The sequence below is a fragment of the Benincasa hispida genome, chromosome 9 (genome assembly GCF_027475165.1).
Source record: "Benincasa hispida cultivar pf3 chromosome 9, pf3_genome.v1.1, whole genome shotgun sequence".
In the NCBI taxonomy this organism is placed as follows: domain Eukaryota; kingdom Viridiplantae; phylum Streptophyta; class Magnoliopsida; order Cucurbitales; family Cucurbitaceae; genus Benincasa; species Benincasa hispida.
Window position 1 is genome coordinate 3159689 of NC_143486.1, and position 21496 is coordinate 3181184.

Here is a 21496-nt window from a genome sequence, read left to right on the forward strand (position 1 = left end):
ATGCTTGCTACTTTAGCTTATGGGGCTTGAATTTTATGAATTTTCACCGTTCCTTAATCTAATAACTATGAACTGTTACAGGGCTTTTACCCTAATCGAGAGAGATCAAAGCTTACATCACAGTATGAAAAAGAAGTTCACGAGTTGATATCGAAGATATCCGAGTATGATCTTGGGATTGTAAGTTTTTTTTTGCCCTTTTATTTTTTTAATACTTCTGTTCTATGTGAAGGTTATCTAATAATTTTGCTTTTCTAGTCCATTTCTTCTGATATAGGTCAAACGTCTTTAACCCTTGATTCGTTGGACCGGATCATGAAAATTCTTAGAGAAGGCAGGGAGAACTGTCAAAGGCTATGCGTAGAGGAGCTTGAGCATATAAAAAAAAAGCTTGCAGAGTTGCATAAACAGTGGCAGACAATTTTCACCTGGCAGGATGGGCCACTGGTGCAGGCAATGAGAGATGGTGATATGTTTCTTATAGATGAAATTTCTCTTGCTGATGATAGTGTGCTTGAAAGAATTAACAGCGTGTTGGAACCAGAAAGAAAGCTGGTAATATTACTAACCTATTCTATGATTGCCTGTTTTGCCATTTTGTGCTTATTTTTTTTTAATGGTCATATTTTCATTTGATATAAAAAGTTGCCGGATTTTAACAGTTGTGCCATTCTCTAATATATATACATGTGCCTGTTCTCTTTTCTTTTTGAAAGAGGTTGTTTTCAAATATAATTCAGCAGCTTGAAAGAATAGCAAGATTTATTTCTTCACATCTTTTAATGGACCGTCGTTTTTAATGGAAAAGCTAACAAGTAGTGGATTGGCTACTGTAGCTTTTATCTGAGATCTTGTAAGAAACTATTGCATTTTAAACGTTGGTGGGGAAATGTAGGTCTGCCTACGCTTTTGGCTTTGGAAGGTTTTAGGACTTGTTTGGAAAATGTTTGAAGGACACTCTGTTTCACTTCATTTTGTTTTTTCAATGTTCTTGGAAACATTTATGTTTAGTTTTCATTATTTTTCTGACCCACTAATTTGTTATTTTCTCTATATTGGTTTCATTTCTATTTTATCTTATATGTTCGTTCATGGTATAAATACGATTCCCCCTGTTTGTATCCTCGCCCTTCCACACATAAAAATGGAAAAGAAAACACTATTGAATTTTATTTCATAGTTTTGACTAGCATTAGGGTAGTTAGCTTTACTGTTTTACATGGCTGACAATATGATCGGCAGATGATGTGAAATTCAATTCTGGTTGGGATCTTTCTGCAATTAGCAATCACTTCCCTTAAAAATATTTTGCTCTCTATACAAGTTCAGGATTCATGCTACTTTGTTATTGCTGTACCTATTGTAATACTTACCATGTTGTTTTGAATGTTGCACTATTGTTTACTTTGTGCTTTAATTTGTAGGCTTTGGCTGAGAAAGGAGGAGAATTTCTGGAAACGGTGACTGCTCACCCTGAATTCTGCCTCTTTGCAACAATGAATCCTGGTGGTGATTATGGGAAGAAGGAACTATCTCCTGCCCTTCGTAATAGGTTTACGGAGATATGGGTTCCTCCTGTTGGGGAGCTTGATGAGCTCAGAAGTATTGCGCTGACGAGGTAGGGTCTCAGCATGTTCTTACCATTGCACCAAATTTTAATGTAATCTTCTATGATTTTTACAAGCATATTTTCTTACAGGATTTCCAACCCTGGAGGTAAGCATCTGGTGGATCTAATGTTAAATTTTTGGGAGGTATGTTCCCTTGCTTTATGGAAAAAAAATTGTTCTTTTAGGGAAGAATTGCTTTTGCTTTGTGTATTTATAGTTTATTATTAATTTCAAGCACTATTCTGTTTTGTCCCAGGATCTTTTACAAGAGTTCCTTTTTTAATTTCTTTTTTCTAATTTTCATAAATGAGAAGTACAAGAGTATCTTCATTTTACAAAAGAAAGGGGAAAATTTCTAAACAAAGTAGTTGCAATGTTCAAAACCGGTGAACTTGGTTTTTTCTCTCTCTCTCTTTTTTTTTTTTTTTTTTTATAAATATCCGTGAGCGTTCAATCCAGCTTACGTGCATCTCAAATAATCTCGTAGCAACTTGCCTGAACCTATAACATTTGGTTGTCAAGAAAACTCGTAGGAAATAATTCTTGGGTAGTTGGCCACCATGGATTGAACCCCTTGACCTCTTAGCCATTTATTGAGACTATGTCTCCTTTTTATCACTAGGCTAACCCATGATGGTTAAACCCGTGAACTTGAATTATAAATTAAAAAAAAATCATTTACTTCAATTATTATTATTCATAGTTATTTTTGGTAGGATCATTAGGGAAAACCAAATGGTAATTGAAGCATGTAAGGATCTTTCCCCAAAAAAGTGCTGGCAAAATAACAAAACACCGATAAGTGCATGATGGATTCACAGCTTTGATGGCAAAGAACACACCCACTAGGAGCAGACACGATCCATGGGGCCGATTTGATGAGAGTGTCGGCTGTATTGATGCTTCCATGGCTGACTTCCCCAATAAGTTTTGGCAAAATAGCAAAACACCAATAAGTGCATGATGGATTCACAGCTGTGATGGCAAAGAACATACCAACTAGGAGCAAACACGATTCGTGGGGTCGATTTGATGAGGGTGTCGGCTGTATTGATGCTTCCATGGTTTACTTCCCATAAAAAAGAAATGGAGTATTTTTGGGATATGGCCTCTCCAAATGTTTTTATAGAGGGCAGCGTTTGTATCTATACCACTTGATGCAAGATGATTTGAGAGAGATTTTGTGGTGTACTTGCCGGATTTATCAAGGGTCCATCTCCATGAATCCTTAACCATTTGGCTGTTTGGTGGCACTTGAAGAGTGGATAGGACAAACCATTTGTTAATTTCACTATCATTGAGACTTCTTCTGAGACCAAGGTTCCAAGCTTCATAGCTATTGTGCCAACATTGGGCTATGGTAGCCTCTTTTTTCCTTGAGAGTGCATATAGACTCGGAAAGACATCCTTAAATGCAGTGGTTCCGACCCAAGTGATATTCCAAAAAGAAGTACATTTGCTGTTGCCAACAATGTGACAATGATTATGAATGAGATCAATTTGCCTAGCAAGTAGCAATGCACTTCGATGGGCCTTTTGCCACTCTAAACCGACTGCTTTGTGGTTGGAAAGGCCATATTTAGCGTCAATAAGGCTTCTCCAAAGGGCATCTTCCTCAAAGTGATATTTGCAGATCCACTTGGCCAAAAGATTCTTGTTTCTTTTCTTCAAATCAGTCAAGTTGAGACCCCCTTCTATAGTTGGTAGTTGTACCTTTTGCCAGTTAATTGAGTGGATATCTCTCTTGTCTTTGTTCTCATTCCAAAGGAAATTTCTGTGCATCTTTTCAATCTGTTCAGATGCCTTGGAGGGGATTTTAAAAAGAGAGAGGTAATATGTAGGGAGGTTGCTCAGTGTGGCTTGTATAAGTGTGAGATGATCACCTTTGGAGATATAATTACCATGCCACCCATTAAGGTGCCTCTCTATCTTTTCAATGAGGGGGGGCTCCCAAAATGGAATAGAGAAGGATTTGTTATTAAGGGGTAAGCCAAGATATGTTGAGGGCCATGTGCCAAACTTGCCATAGAGTGATGCCATAGATGTAATATCTCCCTCTGCAATATTAATGCCTAAAAATTTAGATTTGGCGTGGTTTATACGAAGACCAGATGATTGTTCAAATGACCGAATAATCTCAAACAAATTGGCAAGCTTTTCGGCATCCGGTGAAGAGAACAAGATGGTATCATTAGCAAACTGCAAGTGACTAACTTGAAGGCCAGAGTTTCTAACAATAAAGCATTCAATTCGAGCATCGTCTAACCCCCTGCATACGACTCAGACAGTCAACCACTAACGTAAATAAGAAAGGAGAAAGGAGATCCCCTCGTTTGAGGCCACGAGTGGCTTTAATTTTGCCGCTAGGCTTTCCATCGATGATAATGGAAAAGTTTGCAGATGATAGACAACCCAAAATCCAGCTTCTCCAGGTAGAATTGAATCCTTTGATTTTCATAATCTCATCAAGAAAATCCCAATCTACCATATCGAAGGCCTTTTCAATATCGAGTTTTATCACCACTCCTCTTCTATTAGTGATAGAGTAGAGGTCAATCAGTTCATTTGCAATAAAAAAGGCATCAATGATCTGTCGACCCTCCACAAAGGCAAATTGGGTTGTGGAGATCGTATGCAGGAGGATCTTCTTCAGACGGTCGGAAAGCACTCTGGCAATGACTTTGTATAAGTGGTAAGGCTAATCGACCTATAGTCTCCAACTCCCCTGGCATCAATCTTTTTAGCAATCAAACAAATATGAGTCTTGTTGAGATTGGCGTTGATAATAGACTTCTCAAAAGTCTTGGAACACCCTTTTAATATCATCCTTAAGGATGTTCCATTTCTTTTTAAAGAACTCAGAAGTATAGCCATCTGGTCCATGAGACTTATTGTTCTCAAGTCTGATATAGTATGCCAGATTTTTGCCTCCGTGAAGGGAGCTTCCAAAGATATTGCTTGTTCGGTGGAGATAGGGTCCCAATTGCCAATGTATAGGAGAGATCTAGTCCCCAGTAGTTTGGTATAAAGATCACGGTAGAAATCAAGAAATTTTGTTTCAATGTCATTGTCGTTGGTTAAGCTATGGCCCCGTCTAGACAAAAGCTCAACAATTGTGTTTTTCCTTTTGCGATATGACATGTAACGATGGAATAATTTGCTGTTTTCATCCCCGTCTTTGGCCCATTTGAGCTTGCATTTCTGTCTCCATCTAATGTCTTCCAAAAAAGAAAGATCGGATAATTCATTCGATTGGGTAAGGTTGTGTGATTCTTCAATTTCATCTAATCTATTGTGTCTTTCAAGAGATCATTCTGTTTTGTTTGTGTGTAGCCAAAAGTATCTTATTCCATGCTTTCAAGATTTGCTCGAGACTCATTTGCTTTTGGATAAAACTGTGGCCGGGCCATCCAGACAATAGATTATGATGCCACCAGTTTGAAAGTAAGTTAGCTAAGGAGTGATGCTCCATCCACATATTCTCAAATTTGAAGTAACTAGGACCCTATTTCTGTATGCCCAAACTGAGGAGGGTTGGGAAGTGATTGGAGGTTAACTGATGGAGCCGTTTAACAATATCACTCTTGAATTTGTTAATACACTCTTCGGAGATAAGGAATCGATCAACGAGAGTCATAACCAGGGGAGTTCTGAAATTGGGCCAAGTGTATTTGCCATTAGAAAGAGGGGGGCCAATCAGAACAATCCTCAATAAACTTGTTGAAGAGGTCCATACCCATACTGGTGGTCTTTGGTTTGCTACTAGATTTCTCAAAAGACCACCTTTGTAACATTGAAGTCACCCAAGGATCCAATGATCATTGCATAAAAGAGAAGTCATATAACTCTTCCGAAAACAGACTCTAACGCTGGACTTAGGACCATAAACTCCTGTCAGCCAAAAAGAGAAGCCATCCGTGAGAGTAATCCGAATTGAAAGAGTATAGGTACCTTTGTAAACATCATCAACATGAGCAGATGGATTGTTCCAGATAATGATGATGCCGCCAGCCTTGTTAACCACATCCAAAGATGTCCAAGCAATGTGTCTGGAGCTCCAAATAGTTTTTATAAAGAGGCAGTCAATATCTGACTTTTTGGTCTCCTGTAAAATGACGATGGTAGCATTGGTTTTGTTGAGAAGATCCTTTATCAAAGCTATTTTCTTCCTCGAGCAGAGGCCTCAAACATTCCAAGAAAAATAATCATTTTTGGTTGGGCGACCCTTGCATAACAGGGGCAGAGGATCTCAATTGTAGTCGATAGTGGAATATAGATTTTTTAATTCCCTTTTCAGTCTTGTGGATTTGGGGTTGGATTTCCTGGCCTTTTTGGATGTGGTTGGAATGGCCGTAATACAGAGACCATTTTCCTGCAACCATGGTGCTAGCGTATGAAGACACGGATGTAGCAAAGGAAAACCTGAAGATCGGATTACTTGTCCCTGGTATCTCATGTCAGTTCAAGGACGAATATTCAATAAAAAAATGCTTCAGTTTTTATTTTTATTATTTTTTTTTGTATATTTTTAAATTAAAAAAAAATGTAAATTGCATGTGGAGTTTTTGAAAGGTTTAAAGCGTGACATCTTCCTGAGATGGTCCATTGCTACAGAACAGATCAAATTTCCAAGCTTTGATACCAAAATTGGTATACCGAATAGAGATTTTTATTGAAGAATATATCTGTTTATTTCCTGAAAATATGTCATTCATCTTATTAGTCGGTAGTAGTTGCTAGGTTTAAAGTCCCAATATTCAACTGCCCAACTTGCAAATGACCAACCATCACAACTGATTAATAACTGACCAAGTCCGAAGCTTGGTTTATTTCTTTCAACTGTTGATTAAATTGTTGTCTTTTTTATTACAGTGGTTTAATCACCTTCGGTCAGGGAGAATGATCACAGTGAGAGATCTACTCTCTTGGGTTTCCTTTATTGACTCAACCTCGAGGAATCTAGGGCCTGAATATGCATTCCTTCATGGAGCGTTCCTTATTCTGCTAGATGGTTTAAGTTTAGGTAAATCTTACAGTATTACATCGTTATCTGCTTACTAAATTTCTTGCATTCTTAAATGATATTTTTATGGGATATTTATGCTTATGCTTAGGAGACCCAAATATGACATAAATTATTTTACTCCTATACTTTATAATCATATCTGAACGCTTGCAATTTTGTTGGAGAAACGCAGTAGAAAATCCTAATCAGGGACTAAGCTTGATAGAATAATGGGAATGGAATGGAAAAAGTGGAAGCAAGTAGAGTAAAAATAGAGAATTAAGCAGCATGAAGCCAAGGGAACACATTTTTTTAAGCTAATGATAAACGGGTGAATAACATTATAATGTCAACTGGAACCAATTAGTTTTATACTTGAGCCAAAACACAGAGGTTGAGGCTGGTGTGTTTCAAATTTTAGTGTATTATTTCTTGGATCTTGTCTGTGTTTTCTTGCTTGTAATTACTGTTGTTTCAACTTTTTAACTTGTGTTCTGAACATTTGGTTTCTACCTACTCTTTTGTGGTCTGCCAGGCTTGTCAAATTTTAGAATGTCCTTCCCATCAGGAGTGTGCATAAAAGATTATAAACTGAGATCCATACCCCATTACCTGTTTTTCTTTTAGTAATATCTTTTTTTTTTATAAGAAACACGAATTCCATTATTAAAGAATGGAGCTACAAATGTGTTGGATGGTAATCAAATGTGTTGGATGGAAAACCTTTCCCTCTCCCAAGTTGCTCAGGAATTATAAGAAAAAGGAGCCATATGTTTATTCTTAACCTGTGAATTGCGTTTTAGTCTTGTCCTTTCTTCATATTGGTTGCTTATGGTACTTGTTTATAAGTTATTAGCCATTTGTTTATAGATGTGTGGCTTCTTTTCTTCTTCTTTGATGAAATTCATTTTCTTATATTGATTCTCAGGGACTGGTATGTCAAAAAGAGATGCTGAAGAATTGCGGAAAAGATGCTTTACATTTCTTTTGGAGAAACTAAAGGTTGTCAATCTTCTGTTAACCTCATGTTATATGACTTGGGTATTTTTTCTCTGGGGTTTGGTTGTACTATACCTTCTCTTTTCTTGATAGTTAATTGCTATGAAGCAATAAAATAATTATTTGATAGGAAACAGTATGAACCATATCATTATATCAGTGAAATTCAGTGAGCAGAGCAACATTAAAACAATGATATAGACAAAGCAAAGAAACTCTTACGGGCTGTTTGGGCCTCCAACTTTAAGTTAGAGTGAGCTATTATAATTTATAACCCACTCTAGTTTGGAGCTCCAAATGTAATAGTGGTGTCTACAACTGATTATAACATATAATTACAATCATTCTATTTGAAATCCCCCTTTGATACGGTATTTACTATTTCCTATCTAGACTAAAATAGTCTGCAGCTTAAACACAAATTATTATAATTCAGGCTAAAATAATATGCACCCCAAATAGATTATTATTATTGATGAAAAATAGATTAGGGAAAAGAAAATAGCACATCAAGAATTTACGTGGAAAACCCTAATTAGGGAGAAAAACCATGGGATAAGGGAATTATTATTAGAAACTGATACAATGGAGTACAGTAGACCAACAACTTAAATAGAGAATAGGGAAATCCTAGGGTACAATGAAAAGGACAAAATTGCCCCTAGAGCGCAAAACCCTAATTTCAACACTCCCCTCAAGTTGGGGCGTAGATGTCAACAAGTCCCAACTTGCTCATACACACATCAAACAACTGTTTGGAAAGCCCCTTTGTTAGGACATCTGCAATTTATTGATTGGAGGGAATATAAGGAACACAAATGTTGCCACTATCGAGTCTTTCCTTGATAAAGTGTCGGTCAATCTCCACATGCTTTGTTCTGTCATGTTGAACAGGGTTGTTTGCTATGCTTATGGCTGCTTTATTATCACAGTAGAGTTTCATTGGACTGGTATGCTCTTGATCAAGGTCTTTCATGACTTTTTCAAGCCAGATCTCTTCACAGATTCCCAGACTCATGGCCCTGTATTCTGCCTCAGTACTGCTTCTGGCAACAACACCTTGTTTTTTGCTTCTCCATGTAACAAGATTGCCCCACAAAAAGGTACAATATCCTGATGTTGATTTTTTGTCTACTACAGATCTGCCCAATCAACATCGGTGTAAGCTTCGATACATCATTTTTCATTTTTCCTGAACATCAAGCCTTTCCTTGGAGAAGTTTTCAGATATCTCAAAATGCGCTCTACTGCCCTCATGTGTTCTTCGTATGGTGACTGCATGAACTCACTTACCATACTTACTGCATAAGAGATGTCAGATCTAGTATGAGAAAGATATATTAATTTCCCAACAAGTCGCTGATATCTTTCTTTGCTCACTGGAACACTTTTACTCATATTACTTAACTTTGCATTGGCTTCTATAGGGGTATCAACTGGTTTGCACCCCGTCATACCTGTTTCCTTGAGTAGGTCCAGAGTATACTTCCGTTGGGAAACTGAAATTCCTTCTCTTGATCGAGCTACTTCCATTCCGAGGAAGTACCTTAGTTTTCCAAGGTCCTTGATCTCGAATTCCTCAGCCATCTTTGCCTTCAATCGGTCAATCTTTGAGGTATCATCACCTGAATTAACAATATCATCAATATAAACAATCAAAACTGCGATTATCCCGGATACAGACCTTTTAGTAAATAGAGTATGATCAGAATGACCCTGTTTATATATTTGAGACTTTACAAACATAGTAAATCTGCCAAACCAAGCCCTTGGTGACTGTTTTAGCCCATATAAGGACTTTCTCAATCTGCAAACTCGGTGATCAAATTGTTTCTCAAATCTTGGGGGAGGACTCATATAGACTTCTTCCTCCAGTTCTCCATTGAGAAAAGCATTCTTCACATCAAGCTGGTGAAGGGACCAATCCTTATTAACTGCAATAGAAAAGAGGACCTGAACTGTATTTAGCTTTGCAACGGGCGAAAAGGTCTTTGAATAATCAACCCCAAACGTCTGAGTAAAACCCCTGGTCACTAATCTGGCTTTGCATCTGTCAACAATTCCATCGGGCTTATACTTTATTGTTAACACCCATTTACATCCGACTGCTTTATGACCATTTGGAAGATTGACTTGATCCCACGTATAATTTTTCTCGAGAGCTTTCATTTCTTCCATAACTGCTTCTTTCCATTCAGGACTTTCCAATGTTGTCTGTATACTGTTTGGTATCACCACTGTGTCTAGGCTTGTAGTGAGGGCTTTGAACTCAGGAGATAAATTACTATAGGACAAGTAACTTTGCAACGAATATTTAGTACATGATCTCGTACCTTTCCTTAGGACAATCGGAAGATCAAGGGATTCATCTCTATCTTTATTTTCTTCTGACATACTGCATTCTCCCTCCGGTTCTGTTATTTTCCCACTCTCAACATTTTTTCTAGCGGGAATAAGAGAAGCTTCTTTTCCAGGTTCTACCATGTCCTCAAGAGTCACACACTCATCTGTCTCTGCACCATCATCAACCTCAATCACATCCTTGCTGGCATTATCTTCCCTGCTTTTGCTCTCAACATTTTCAACACAAGCATCAGTGTTATCACATTTATTATCATGATCAAGGATAGGACTACTAGTACCTGGAACCGATTTCTGTTCAAACTCATGAACTGGAGTCGGAGAGATAACAGGTGGCGCTATTTCCTTCCTGAGATTCTTTCTATAGTATGTGATCCAAGGGACTTGTTCAGTTGGGAGGATAGGTGCGTTAGTACTGATACTGACATCAAGGATGAGTTCAGATTCAGGTAAAGCAGAAAGGCTGGGATCCCAATTGGTTTCTTCACTGGAATGCTCCCCCTGAAGAGAACCATTGGGAAAGAATGAATGATCTTTGAAGGTCACATCCATAGAGACAAAGTATTTTCTGAAAGGAGGGTGTAACACTTGTACCCACGCTGATGTAGAGGGTACCCTAAAAAAACACATTTTTGTGCTCGAGGGGTAAACTTGGTACAGTTAGGTCCGTGTGTATGGACGAACACCACACAACCAAAGACACGAAGGAGTATATCAGAAAGAAGTCTAGAGTTTGGGTAAGACTCTTTGAAGAAATCTAATGGAGTTTGGAATTTGAGGACTTGGGATGGCATGCGGTTTATTAGATGGGCTGTTGTCAAGATAACATCACCCCACAAATAAGAGGGAAGAGAGTTTGAACATAAGAGAGCGGCAACTTCGACCAGGTGACAGTATTTCCGTTCGGCCACTCCATTTTGTCGAGGAGTGTACGCATAGGAACTCTGATGGACAACACCTTTGGAGATGAGGAATTGTCGTAAGGTGTTACTAAGGTATTCTTGACCATTATCACTCTTGAGAATAGCGATTTTAGCGTTGAACTGGGTTTCTATGGAATTGTAAAATTGTTGGAAAACTGAAGTGACTTCTGTTTTATCTGTCAGAAGGAAAACTCAGGTTAGACGGGTATGATCGTCAATAAAGGTTACAAACCAACGCTTCCTAGTTATGGTAGTGACTGATGAAGGACCCCAAACATCGCTATGGAATAGAGCAAACGGTTTAGAGGGCTTATAGGGCTGAGAAGAGAAAGAAACACGAGGTTGTTTTTCCTGGACACACACATCACATTTCAATTTAGAAATATTAATATTGCGAAAAAGATGAGGAAACAAATAGTTCATATATTGAAAATTAGGATGGCCAAGACGATAATGCCACAACATATAATCAGTTTCAGAAATGGAAAAATGAGGAGAAAACAAACTAGTCCTATCACATAGCCTAAAGGAAGCTTCTTCAGTAAGGAAATAGAGTCCCCTGTCATGTCGGGCAGTGCCAATCGTCCTCCCCGAGGTCAGATCCTGAAAAACAACATCATCAGGTGAGAAACTAACACGACACTTCAAATCTCTTGTTAGTTTACTAACAGATAACAGATTGTAAGACACTTTTGGCACATGCAACACATCTTGGAGTATTAAGCCGGCAAAGGGTGACACTCGTCCTTTTCCAGCAACAGGAGCCAAGGACCCATATGCAATTCTTGATTCTTTCATTTCCAGCACCAGGTTGATAAGATAAAAATTGATCAGAAGAACCAGTGAGGTGATCTGTGGCTCCTGAGTCTAATATCCACGGTTTATTACCAGTTATACTCACAAGACCAAAAGATTGAAAAGTACCTGTATGGGCGATTGCACTTACATCCACTATAGTAGTGTTCTGAGTAGTTTCCTGGTTCTGAGTCTGAGTACCTTCAGTAACAGATTCACCTACGAGAGCTCGACTTGGCTGTCGTTTCTTACCATTAGGCGGTCGACCGTGGAGTTTCCAGCACTGATCTTTAGTGTGCCAGAGATTTTTGCAATGTTCGCACATTGGGGGTGGCTTACTGTTCTGTTTATCTTGTACAGGGCCCTGATGTTTTGAAAGTGGCGGAATCAGTTGGTGTTACAGCTGTACTATTCTTGGCTCTCGACCTATCTTCTTCCAGGCGAACTTCAGAACAGACCTCCATTAGGGACGGTATAGGTCTGGTCCCCAGTATACGATTGCGCACTGTATCAAATTTAGAGTTGAGTCCTACAAGAAAGTCATACACGCGATCCGTTTCTTCAGACTGATAATGTAACACTCCTCCATAAGGACAGTTCCAGATCATCTCACTACACAAATCCAACTCTTGCCACAACAGAGATAGCTTGTTAAAGTAAGCGGTAACGTCCATCGTTCCTTGTTTGCATTCATGGACTTGCTTACGTAGAGTATATAAACGTGAAGCATTTTGTCTCCTGGAGTAGAGTTTTTGGACTGCCTCCCAAATATCACGGGCTGTAGCTGCATACAATAAAGGTTTTCCAACTTGAAGTTCCATACTGCCAATCAAAATTGATCTCAACAAAGAATCCTCTCCTTTCCACATTCGCTCTTGGGGTCACCGATCCTTGGTTTTGGTATTTCACCTGTCAGATATCCAAATTTGTGACGGTCCTCAAGAGCCATTTTAATAGATTGGGATCAAGAGAAGTAATTATCACTATTCAACTTTTCCCCTATAATAATTCCAGAAGAATTGCCTATAGTTCTTTAAGGAGTAAGTAGGGAACGAAGTTACTAGGGTATGGATTTAGATCTGATTGGATCTTGGATTTCGATCCCATGGCTTCCCCAATAGCAGCAAGCTGCTGTTGAAACATCTTGTTCTGTTGTTTAATCTGCAACTGCAACTGGGTAACTTGATCTTGGATTATATTTCCTTGGTCCTGGTGGTATGATGAAGACTCACCCCCTCTAAACTTATCTATAATTGGCGAAAACTGCCCCATTCGGTTGCTCATACCTGGCTGGAAAGTACTCATACCTCTTCCATCTGTCCTTTGGTGCGGCAAAGATTGGGATGAGGCTCTGATCTGAGAGGAGAAGGCCGACGGCACTCCCGAAGGACGGAAACTTGACTGATTGGCATCGGGCATCACAGATTTGGACCAATCGGCGCTGGGTATAGCAGATCGGAGCTTGGGCATTGCGGATCTGGACTAGTCGGCCTTGGATATAGCAGATCGGTGCTCCATAGCGTCAGTCGGCAGCGTTTGGGACCGGTTGGATTGATTTTGCGTGGCTGGTCGCTGGTTGACCTCATTTGCGCGCGTCTAAACCGGACAACTTCCTTCATCTGCGCGCGGCTAGTTCGAAAGGGTAGCAGTCAGACAGAACTCCAGTGGGTTTTTGCGACTGGTGGTTGGGTCTTCGAAGGAGGCGGCTGGCTCGACGGGAATGGCCGACGGTGGGTAGGGCGGCGGCGGCTGGTCTTCACGAAAGTGGGGAAGAAGGGTTTGGAAGTATCTATCAATAGCTTTTTGGATAACAGTGGTTATATCTGGGTTATTGGTTTGGGATTCTCCTGTTGGATTTTCCTCAATGGTGGCTAGAATTTTGTCTCCATGCTCTGATACCATGATGAAAAATAGAGTAGGGAAAAGAAAATAGCACATCAAGAATTTACGTGGAAAATCCTAATTAGGGAGAAAAACCACGGGATAAGGGAATTATTATTAGAAACTGATACAATGGAATACAGTAGATTGACAGTTTAAATAGAGAACAGGGAAACCCTAGGGTACAATGAAAAAGACAAAATTGCCCCTAGAGCGCAAAACCCTAATTTCAACAATTATCAATAATAATCAACTTAGTTCAGCACCCCAAACACTCAGTTAAAAGTTGTAGAAAGTTCCCTTGCAACTTACAGGGGATGGGAAAAAATGTCATTGGACTATAATTGGAGAAAGGAAAAAATGTCGGTAACTTGGTAGCTTCTCGATGAGAAAACAAGGACCATATCCCAATCGTCCTTTGGTATGAGTTCCATTTCTTTTTTGTCAGTCAGTCAGTTAGTTAATTGTTTTTTTCCCTTTTCTTTTTTTTTTTCAAGATGAAGGTCATTTGGAAATTTTCAGAACCTGTGGTAATTTGGGCTATTTGGTTGAAAGGACTTAGCAAGCCTTTGATGACATCTTTTCAACTCGACAATAAAATGAATTAATTTTTGGGTATAGATGGTGTATTCTCATGTGAAGTTGTGTAGTTATTTATTTTTATGAAGTCAGTTGAATTTTGATACTCTTTCGTCTGATGAAAGTTTTCTTCTTCCTTCTTTGAGAGTTTTTTTCTCAGCTTTAATAATTGGATTTTGATGCTACAGTTGGATAACACTATGCTTGAATGCTCAAAATTTGCGAGACTTCAAAGTTATGGCTGGGGAGAGCTTAGAACAGCTACAGATCTTTCAAACACTGATTATATGCAAGACAGCAACCTCTTTGGTATTGATCCATTCTTTATTGAGAAAGGTATACATTCTACCATGTTCGTAATGATGGGAATGATGCCGAAATCTCATTTTCATCTCTTTTCTAACTTGATCTAGCATAATTAACTTTTCGTTCATCTGCTATTTCTCTTGCTTGTTTTCCTTCATATTGGTAGTATAGTTGCCATCAGTTCTTTTTATATAGTGTAGAAATATCCATTTTCCGTATTGTAGTTGAGCAATAGTGGCTTCATTTGTAGGCTGTCTGCCTTGTGACACTGGTAAATATGAGTTCTTGGCACCAACAACGTACAAAAATGCATTAAGGGTACTGCGGGCTATGCAGCTTTCAAAGCCTGGTTTGTCCGAGTAAACTTGCGTCTTAATTTCATCTTTTATGAGATTCTCATACTCAAGCATGCTGAATGGAATTGTACTTTTCAGTTTTACTAGAGGGTAGTCCAGGTGTTGGAAAAACAAGTTTGATTGTGGCCTTGGGACAATTTTCTGGACATAGGGTTGTACGCATAAATTTGTCTGAGCAGGTAATGATTTTCCACATACCTATCTTAGCTCATTTTTTGTCTGACTATCATTTGACGTATACCTAATTAATGCTCTATCTTGCTATCGTCGCCTGCCATTCATCATATTTGTGACACAGACTGATATGATGGATTTGCTGGGGTCTGACTTACCAGTGGAAAGTGATGAGGGAATAAAATTTGCATGGTCTGATGGAATCTTGTTGCAGGTTAGAGTCCCTTGTATTGAAATAACAATGTCATGAAGTTTAGTATATAACATTTTCGCCATCTTTCTGCAGGCTCTGAAGGAAGGCTGTTGGGTTCTGCTAGATGAACTGAATCTTGCTCCACAATCTGTTTTAGAGGCAGGGTTTGAGGATCTCATAATTTCTCTTTATCTCTTACTGTTAATTTGTTATGCAGTTGACCTTCTTCCTCTTATTAGAGATGTAAAGGAATGTAATTTTCTTTTCAGGGATTGAATGCCATATTAGACCATCGAGCTGAGGTGTTCATACCTGAGTTGGCACTTACGTTTAAATGTCCACCATCCTTTAGAGTTTTTGCATGTCAGAATCCTACGTATCAAGGAGGTGGAAGGAAAGGTCTTCCTAAGTCATTCCTCAATCGGTTTACTAAGGTATATTTTTTGCTGCATAGACTCGACTGATTTGAACTATTTACTCCTTATCTTGATATAAATAGGCTGGGAACTGAGTTTTTAATTTGATTTCAGGTTTATTTGGATGAGTTGGTTGAAGATGACTACCTCTTCATTTGTAGCTCACTTTATGAATCAATCCCTAAGCCTTTGCTATCAAAATTGATATTGTTTAATAAAAAGTTGCATGAGGAAGTTATGCTGCATAAAAAATTTGCTCAGGATGGGTCACCTTGGGAATTTAATCTTCGGGATGTTCTTCGATCTTGTCAGATTATTGAAGGTTTGATCTCCTCTTTGGTTGGACTTGTTTGGTTCCTTTGCATAGATCCGTGCTTATTTTTAAAATTTTTTTAAGGTGCACCCGAAAGATTAAGAAATTACTGCTTCCTCAACATTGTCTATGTTCAGCGGATGCGAACAGCTGGTGATCGCAGGGCAGTACTGCAGCTTTATGAGCAAGTATTTGGTGCAAAATATTTTATAAATCCCTATCCACGAGTTCAACTTAATTCTCGGTTTTTAATTGTGGGGAATATTGCCATTGAAAGGAATAGCATTCAAGCATGTAACGTAGCAAGTAGCCAGCTTAAGATTTTGCCAGGAATTCGTCAAAGCTTAGAAGCTGTTGCACATTGCATTCAACATCAGTGGATGTGCATTTTGGTTGGCCCATCTTCATCTGGCAAAACATCTCTCATTAGGTTGCTTGCTCAGCTCACAGGCAATGTACTAAATGAGTTGAATCTTTCGTCCACAACTGACATATCAGAATTGCTTGGGTGCTTTGAGCAGTATGATGCCATTCGGAATTTCCATCATGTTATTGATCAAGTTGGCTATTATGTCAACAAATATTGTAGTGTGCAAATAAGACATTCTATGAAACAGTTTGATAGGGATGGAAACAGTATAATGACTAAATGGCTATCTTTTTCATCAAAAATTAGCTTCCAGTTGCCAACAAGTTCTGTTTGTGTGTATGCAAAGAATTGGAACAGAATTGTGAATTCTCTTGGTTTGCTAGTTGATATCATTAAACAGCTTATGTCATACCTGCAAGAGGTGCCAGCCAACAAAGAACTTGAAAGTTGCTTGAAGACAGTTTTAAAGTTGGTAGAGAGTAATCAGAGACAGCCATTCTCAGCAAAGTTTGAATGGGTGACCGGAATACTAGTCAAAGCTATTGAGCGCGGTGAATGGATCATTCTTAAGAATGCAAATTCTTGTAACCCCACCGTAAGTGAGAGCTATCATCAACCTTTTTATTTCATTTATTATGATAAATTGCACTAACTGCCTTTTAATTAACTTTTTCTTTGTACCTTAGGTACTTGATAGAATCAATTCATTGGTGGAGTCATGTGGTTCAATTACTATCAATGAATGTGGGACCATCGATGGGGAACCAGTGGTCCTGCATCCACATGCTAATTTTCGAATATTCCTTACCGTTAATCCAATTCATGGTGAGGTTTCTCGTGCAATGAGAAATAGGGGAGTGGAAATATTCATGTTACAGCCTCATTGGCTGCAAGATGAAGCTCAGTGTGGTAAAAAAGACATACTGAATGACACTCGGAGGTTTCTTGCTTTATCTGGTATTCCTGGTGCGAAATTGGTTGAATCTATGGCAAATTCACATGTCTATGCAAGGGAAGAAGGTTGTCACCTTAATGTTCGCTTAACGCACATTGAACTTGCACGCTGGGTGCAGTTGTTCCAGCAACTCATCATGAATGGCTGTAAGCCATGGTGGAGCCTTCATGTCAGTTGGGAGCATACCTATCTTTCTTCTTTTGGTGAGTCCGAGGGGATGCATATTGTCCAAAATGCAAAACGTCTATATTTGTCTGATGCTTGCCTCTCTGAATCTGATGCGTCAATTGCATCACTGTGTTTGCCTGGAGGATGGCCAAGGCCTATAACATTGATAGATTATGTCTGGCACTCAAAAGAAGCTTGTGTAAAGCAGAATTGTATGTATGTGGAGTTTCTGGGAGCTCAATGCGCATTGCGTGAACTTGGAATTGCTAAGGGTTATTCTCTTGACTTTAACCTGTCTGCCGGTGGATATGCACAGAGATATTTAGTGGATTGGAAGAAGTTACATAAACTGTTGTTTTCGAAGGCTTCAAACAGTATGTTATTGTACTCTCAAGTCAAAAACGAATTCAACTTGAAATTAGATAATAACAAGTTATTTTTTGCTGCCAACTGGGCTATCGAGCAAGCTTCCGAAATGGATATTGAGCTCTATATCATCTGGTTTAGTTGGTTTAGCTCTATATTGCAGCCGTTCTGCCAATTTTTCAATTTTTATTTGACGTCAATCAAACAGGTTATAGAGCATCCATTGTGGAATTTTATTTGTCACCTTCGCCGGAAGATCAAGTCTCTTATTGGAATAGATTTTGATGTGCATCCAATTCCAATTTTATCATCTGAGTTTGTTGCTATGATGGGTGAAGATGACAAGAGTGATGAATTAAATGCATCAGAAGGCATGTTAGAATTGCCAAAAGATGAACTTCAGTTGTCCTGCACATCTTTACGTAATGCTATTAAGTGCATTGGTCGTTTAATGCTTACATATCAACAGTGGAACGCTGAAAGCAGGCATGAGCTAAGCAGTGAAATTCGAGGGTTCTTACCAGTTTTGAAATCTCTGCGAGCACTAGAGCAGGAAATCTTTTTTAAACTCATAGATCCATCTTATAAGCTTATTGAGTCTACTTCTTTTGACATGCTTATCGAGTCTTACAGCACTCTTCTTGATGATCACATATTGCTCTGGGATGGTCTTGTCTCTTTGAATTTTGAGCTGCTACAAGTTTCTGGACGATTTTTGATAAAAGATATCCTCCGATTCAGGGATTTCTTTGCAGATGCTGTTGAAGTCATACTGGTAAGCTGGTAATGAATTGGAAAGATTGTGAGCATATTAATATTCTTCTTTTGCTAATGGATTTTCTTATTTATAGAGGGAGACTAAGAAACTTGAAAAGACTTCATGGTCCTTTCACTCAGAAAAGTCCTTACTATGGATTCATGGTGGTCACCCAACCTTACCTTCTTCCGCTGATCTGTATCATAAGCAACAGCAGCTTTGTAGGCTATGTGAATCTCTATGGCAAATAAAGCTAAAATTACACGATCGGGGTAAGGGACTTTGATATCTTGATCCTCCATCCTGTTAAGTTATGTTTATTTGCAGTTTTCTATATTCTTTATAAGGACAAGAATAAGCTGAATTCATTTTGTTTTGCAGTCCCTGCTGTAGCAGGGAAGGATCTTTTAATTGAAGTTTTCACATCATCCAATCCTGAGCTTCGCTGCCTTGCAATGGAAGGTAGTATTTTTTTAATATTTCCTTGGGACGTTATTTTATCGGCAAAAACAGAGGGGTACATGTAAAAAGAGTGCCTGTGTACATGTGCTCACTCACGTGTATGTATTTAGAACTGGGTCGTACCTTTTTCTTATTTCTTCTTTTCCCCATGAAAACTAAAGGAAGATGATATGCCTAGTTCTTTCGAATAGTTGAAAGTACATATTAGTATTTTTATGCAAAATTTTGGACTATGTAAAATATCTTCATGATGTTTCTTCACTATAAAATTTAGTAGTTCTTGTTTTTGGAGATTGCAGCTACTGCTGGCTTAACTAATGAAGTGGACATTTTCTTCCTTTATGATCTTGTAGGCCTTTCCATGTCTTCTTGTATACTTGGTAAATCTGATGAAGATGATGTCGCTCAAAATTTGCAGGACATTTATCAGGTTTAGTATCACCTTTTTTCTTCTTGTACGAATTAATTTTTTCATTAACTGAAAGGAAATCAATTTTGTTTATAATAGATGCTCTTGGTAAGGTTCAAACATGAGAAAAACAACGCTAAGGCAATTCTGGAATCAAAGGACCGTCCTATTCAGGAAGAAATGACATTTATCTGTCGTCCTTCTGGCTATGATATATTTAAAAAGGCAGATCCTAATGTTTGGTTGGACACTCTTCCTATAAATGATGGTACCAGTTTTTTCCTAGATATGTTGTTGCTGCAGGAGCTTTCATCAATTCTTTTGCTTGACCGGGGAAGCCTGAAGCAAGTATGTCTAACATCCTTACGCTTCATTCTCCTGAAACTTATCTTGCTTCATAATATGTACACAATCAGCTAGGCAATAATCAATTTCTGTGATCACAAACTCCCTATAGTCCGCTTTTCCTTGATTATATATATGTTTTAATTTTGATTAATAAGAAACAACATTTATCTAACGAAAAAGTACTTATATAATCTTTTTAGTGCTGATTTTTTTTTTTCTTTCATCTATCAATGAAAAATTATAGTTATGTATCTTGTTAGAAAAATAATTCTTTTGATTTTTTTTAAGGCTCTGTAAATTATAAAACTTCAATCAGGGCTGAAACAAACTATTTTCCATTTTGGATATTGGTATTTCTGCAAATGGATGTTAGGGTTATTTTATTTTTGTTTTTCCCTCTTTTTTCATGTGTTGCGATTTATAACCTTCAATCCCCCTTGTAATGCTTGGGGTTCCATATTAATGAATTGTTTCTTTTACAAAAAAAGAAAAAAAAAAGCTTCAATCCCAAGTTTTGGTTGTAAACGCTTTGATTATGATATTTCTTTGCTTCGATGGTAGGCACTATGCGGCCTGTCCAACCTCATGAAAGAGACTTTACAATTTTCATTGAAATTCTCCTCAAGACCTCCCCAGACGTTTATTGCTCATCAAAATATGCTATGGACACTGGATGAGTGTGATTCTATGGATACAGGTTTTGTACAATAATTATATTGTAGTTCTTTCACCTTTATGTTATAGTTATTCCATTCTCGGTAGTAGATGGACATTTGAAGATTACCTTTATTTGTATGGGGATTAGATTGGATTTTAATTGGAGGATTTTTTCTCGAATTGAAACTCACCTATCATGCAAGCATTCTTCTAGCACATATATGGTTCCATTACTCATAAAATTGATCTGCCTTGCTTTTCAGTGCGTGCAAAGGCAGCTGGTTTTTTTCTTGAGATGTGGTTTAGATGGCATCAGTCTCTGTGGATTCATTGCCCTGATTTTGTCAAGGTAGGTTTACTTTCTTAGACTGATTATCAATATGTATCTTTGGTTTATAATTAGGTGCCCTTTTTTTTTTTTTTATGATTTTCTTGTGTGCAGAACTTCACAAAGGCTGTTGATTACAAAACTCCAGTTCCTCATGTACTTGTTCAGCCTGTGATTTCAGCAACAGTTTCACAGATCTTGTAAGATTATTATTATTGTTATTTATTTAGATAGCAATGAAATTAAACGGGTGTTTTCTGTCCGGAGATATGATATTTGACCTAGTATGCAAAAGGGGAAAATTGCTTGAGAGTTGTGGTTTATGTTTCTTGTGGATGCCTACTAATCTGTGATTAATTTTTATGAAATCTAGGGATGTGAGACTTTCAAGGGTATTCTTCTAAGAAGCTTATGAGAAGGGTCCCCTAAAGATTTACACTAGAATCATCGTTTGTATACCCTTTAAAAGAGTCTCTTTTGTATATCATTAGATGTTTCATTCATCTATGAAATTGTTTCTTATCCAAAAAAAAAAAAGAGATTTACACTAGAAGCATTAGGGGTGTGGAAGTCTTGAAATTGTTTGTTGTTTTTTTTTTTTTTTTTTTTTTTTTTTTTTTTTTTAATGAGAAACAAGAGATACTATTAAGATGGTACAAACCTCAACAAAACAACCAAGACCACGGGGATAAGGCATTTCTTGCCTAAAGGAAGTATTACAAAAACACCTTCCAATCAAGGTTAATTAATTACAAACAACCCTAT

General features: G+C 38.1%; 1 protein-coding gene across 1 annotated transcript in view; it reads left to right on the forward strand.

The window, feature by feature from the left end:
• The window catches only part of LOC120086959 (midasin-like protein), a 51030-nt gene that overhangs the window by 12287 nt on the left and 17247 nt on the right, over positions 1-21496 (forward strand). The window contains exons 21-42 of the mRNA XM_039043780.2: positions 82-180; positions 259-555; positions 1425-1618; positions 1700-1754; positions 6483-6633; positions 7544-7617; positions 14342-14489; positions 14710-14808; positions 14894-14994; positions 15114-15203; positions 15276-15341; positions 15452-15616; positions 15713-15920; positions 15996-16876; positions 16968-18545; positions 18622-18799; positions 18909-18989; positions 19343-19419; positions 19498-19746; positions 20308-20443; positions 20667-20752; positions 20846-20931. Coding sequence (XP_038899708.1) covers positions 82-180; positions 259-555; positions 1425-1618; positions 1700-1754; positions 6483-6633; positions 7544-7617; positions 14342-14489; positions 14710-14808; positions 14894-14994; positions 15114-15203; positions 15276-15341; positions 15452-15616; positions 15713-15920; positions 15996-16876; positions 16968-18545; positions 18622-18799; positions 18909-18989; positions 19343-19419; positions 19498-19746; positions 20308-20443; positions 20667-20752; positions 20846-20931 — 5099 coding nt within the window. The remainder of the gene's footprint in view (positions 1-81; positions 181-258; positions 556-1424; positions 1619-1699; positions 1755-6482; positions 6634-7543; positions 7618-14341; positions 14490-14709; positions 14809-14893; positions 14995-15113; positions 15204-15275; positions 15342-15451; positions 15617-15712; positions 15921-15995; positions 16877-16967; positions 18546-18621; positions 18800-18908; positions 18990-19342; positions 19420-19497; positions 19747-20307; positions 20444-20666; positions 20753-20845; positions 20932-21496) is intronic.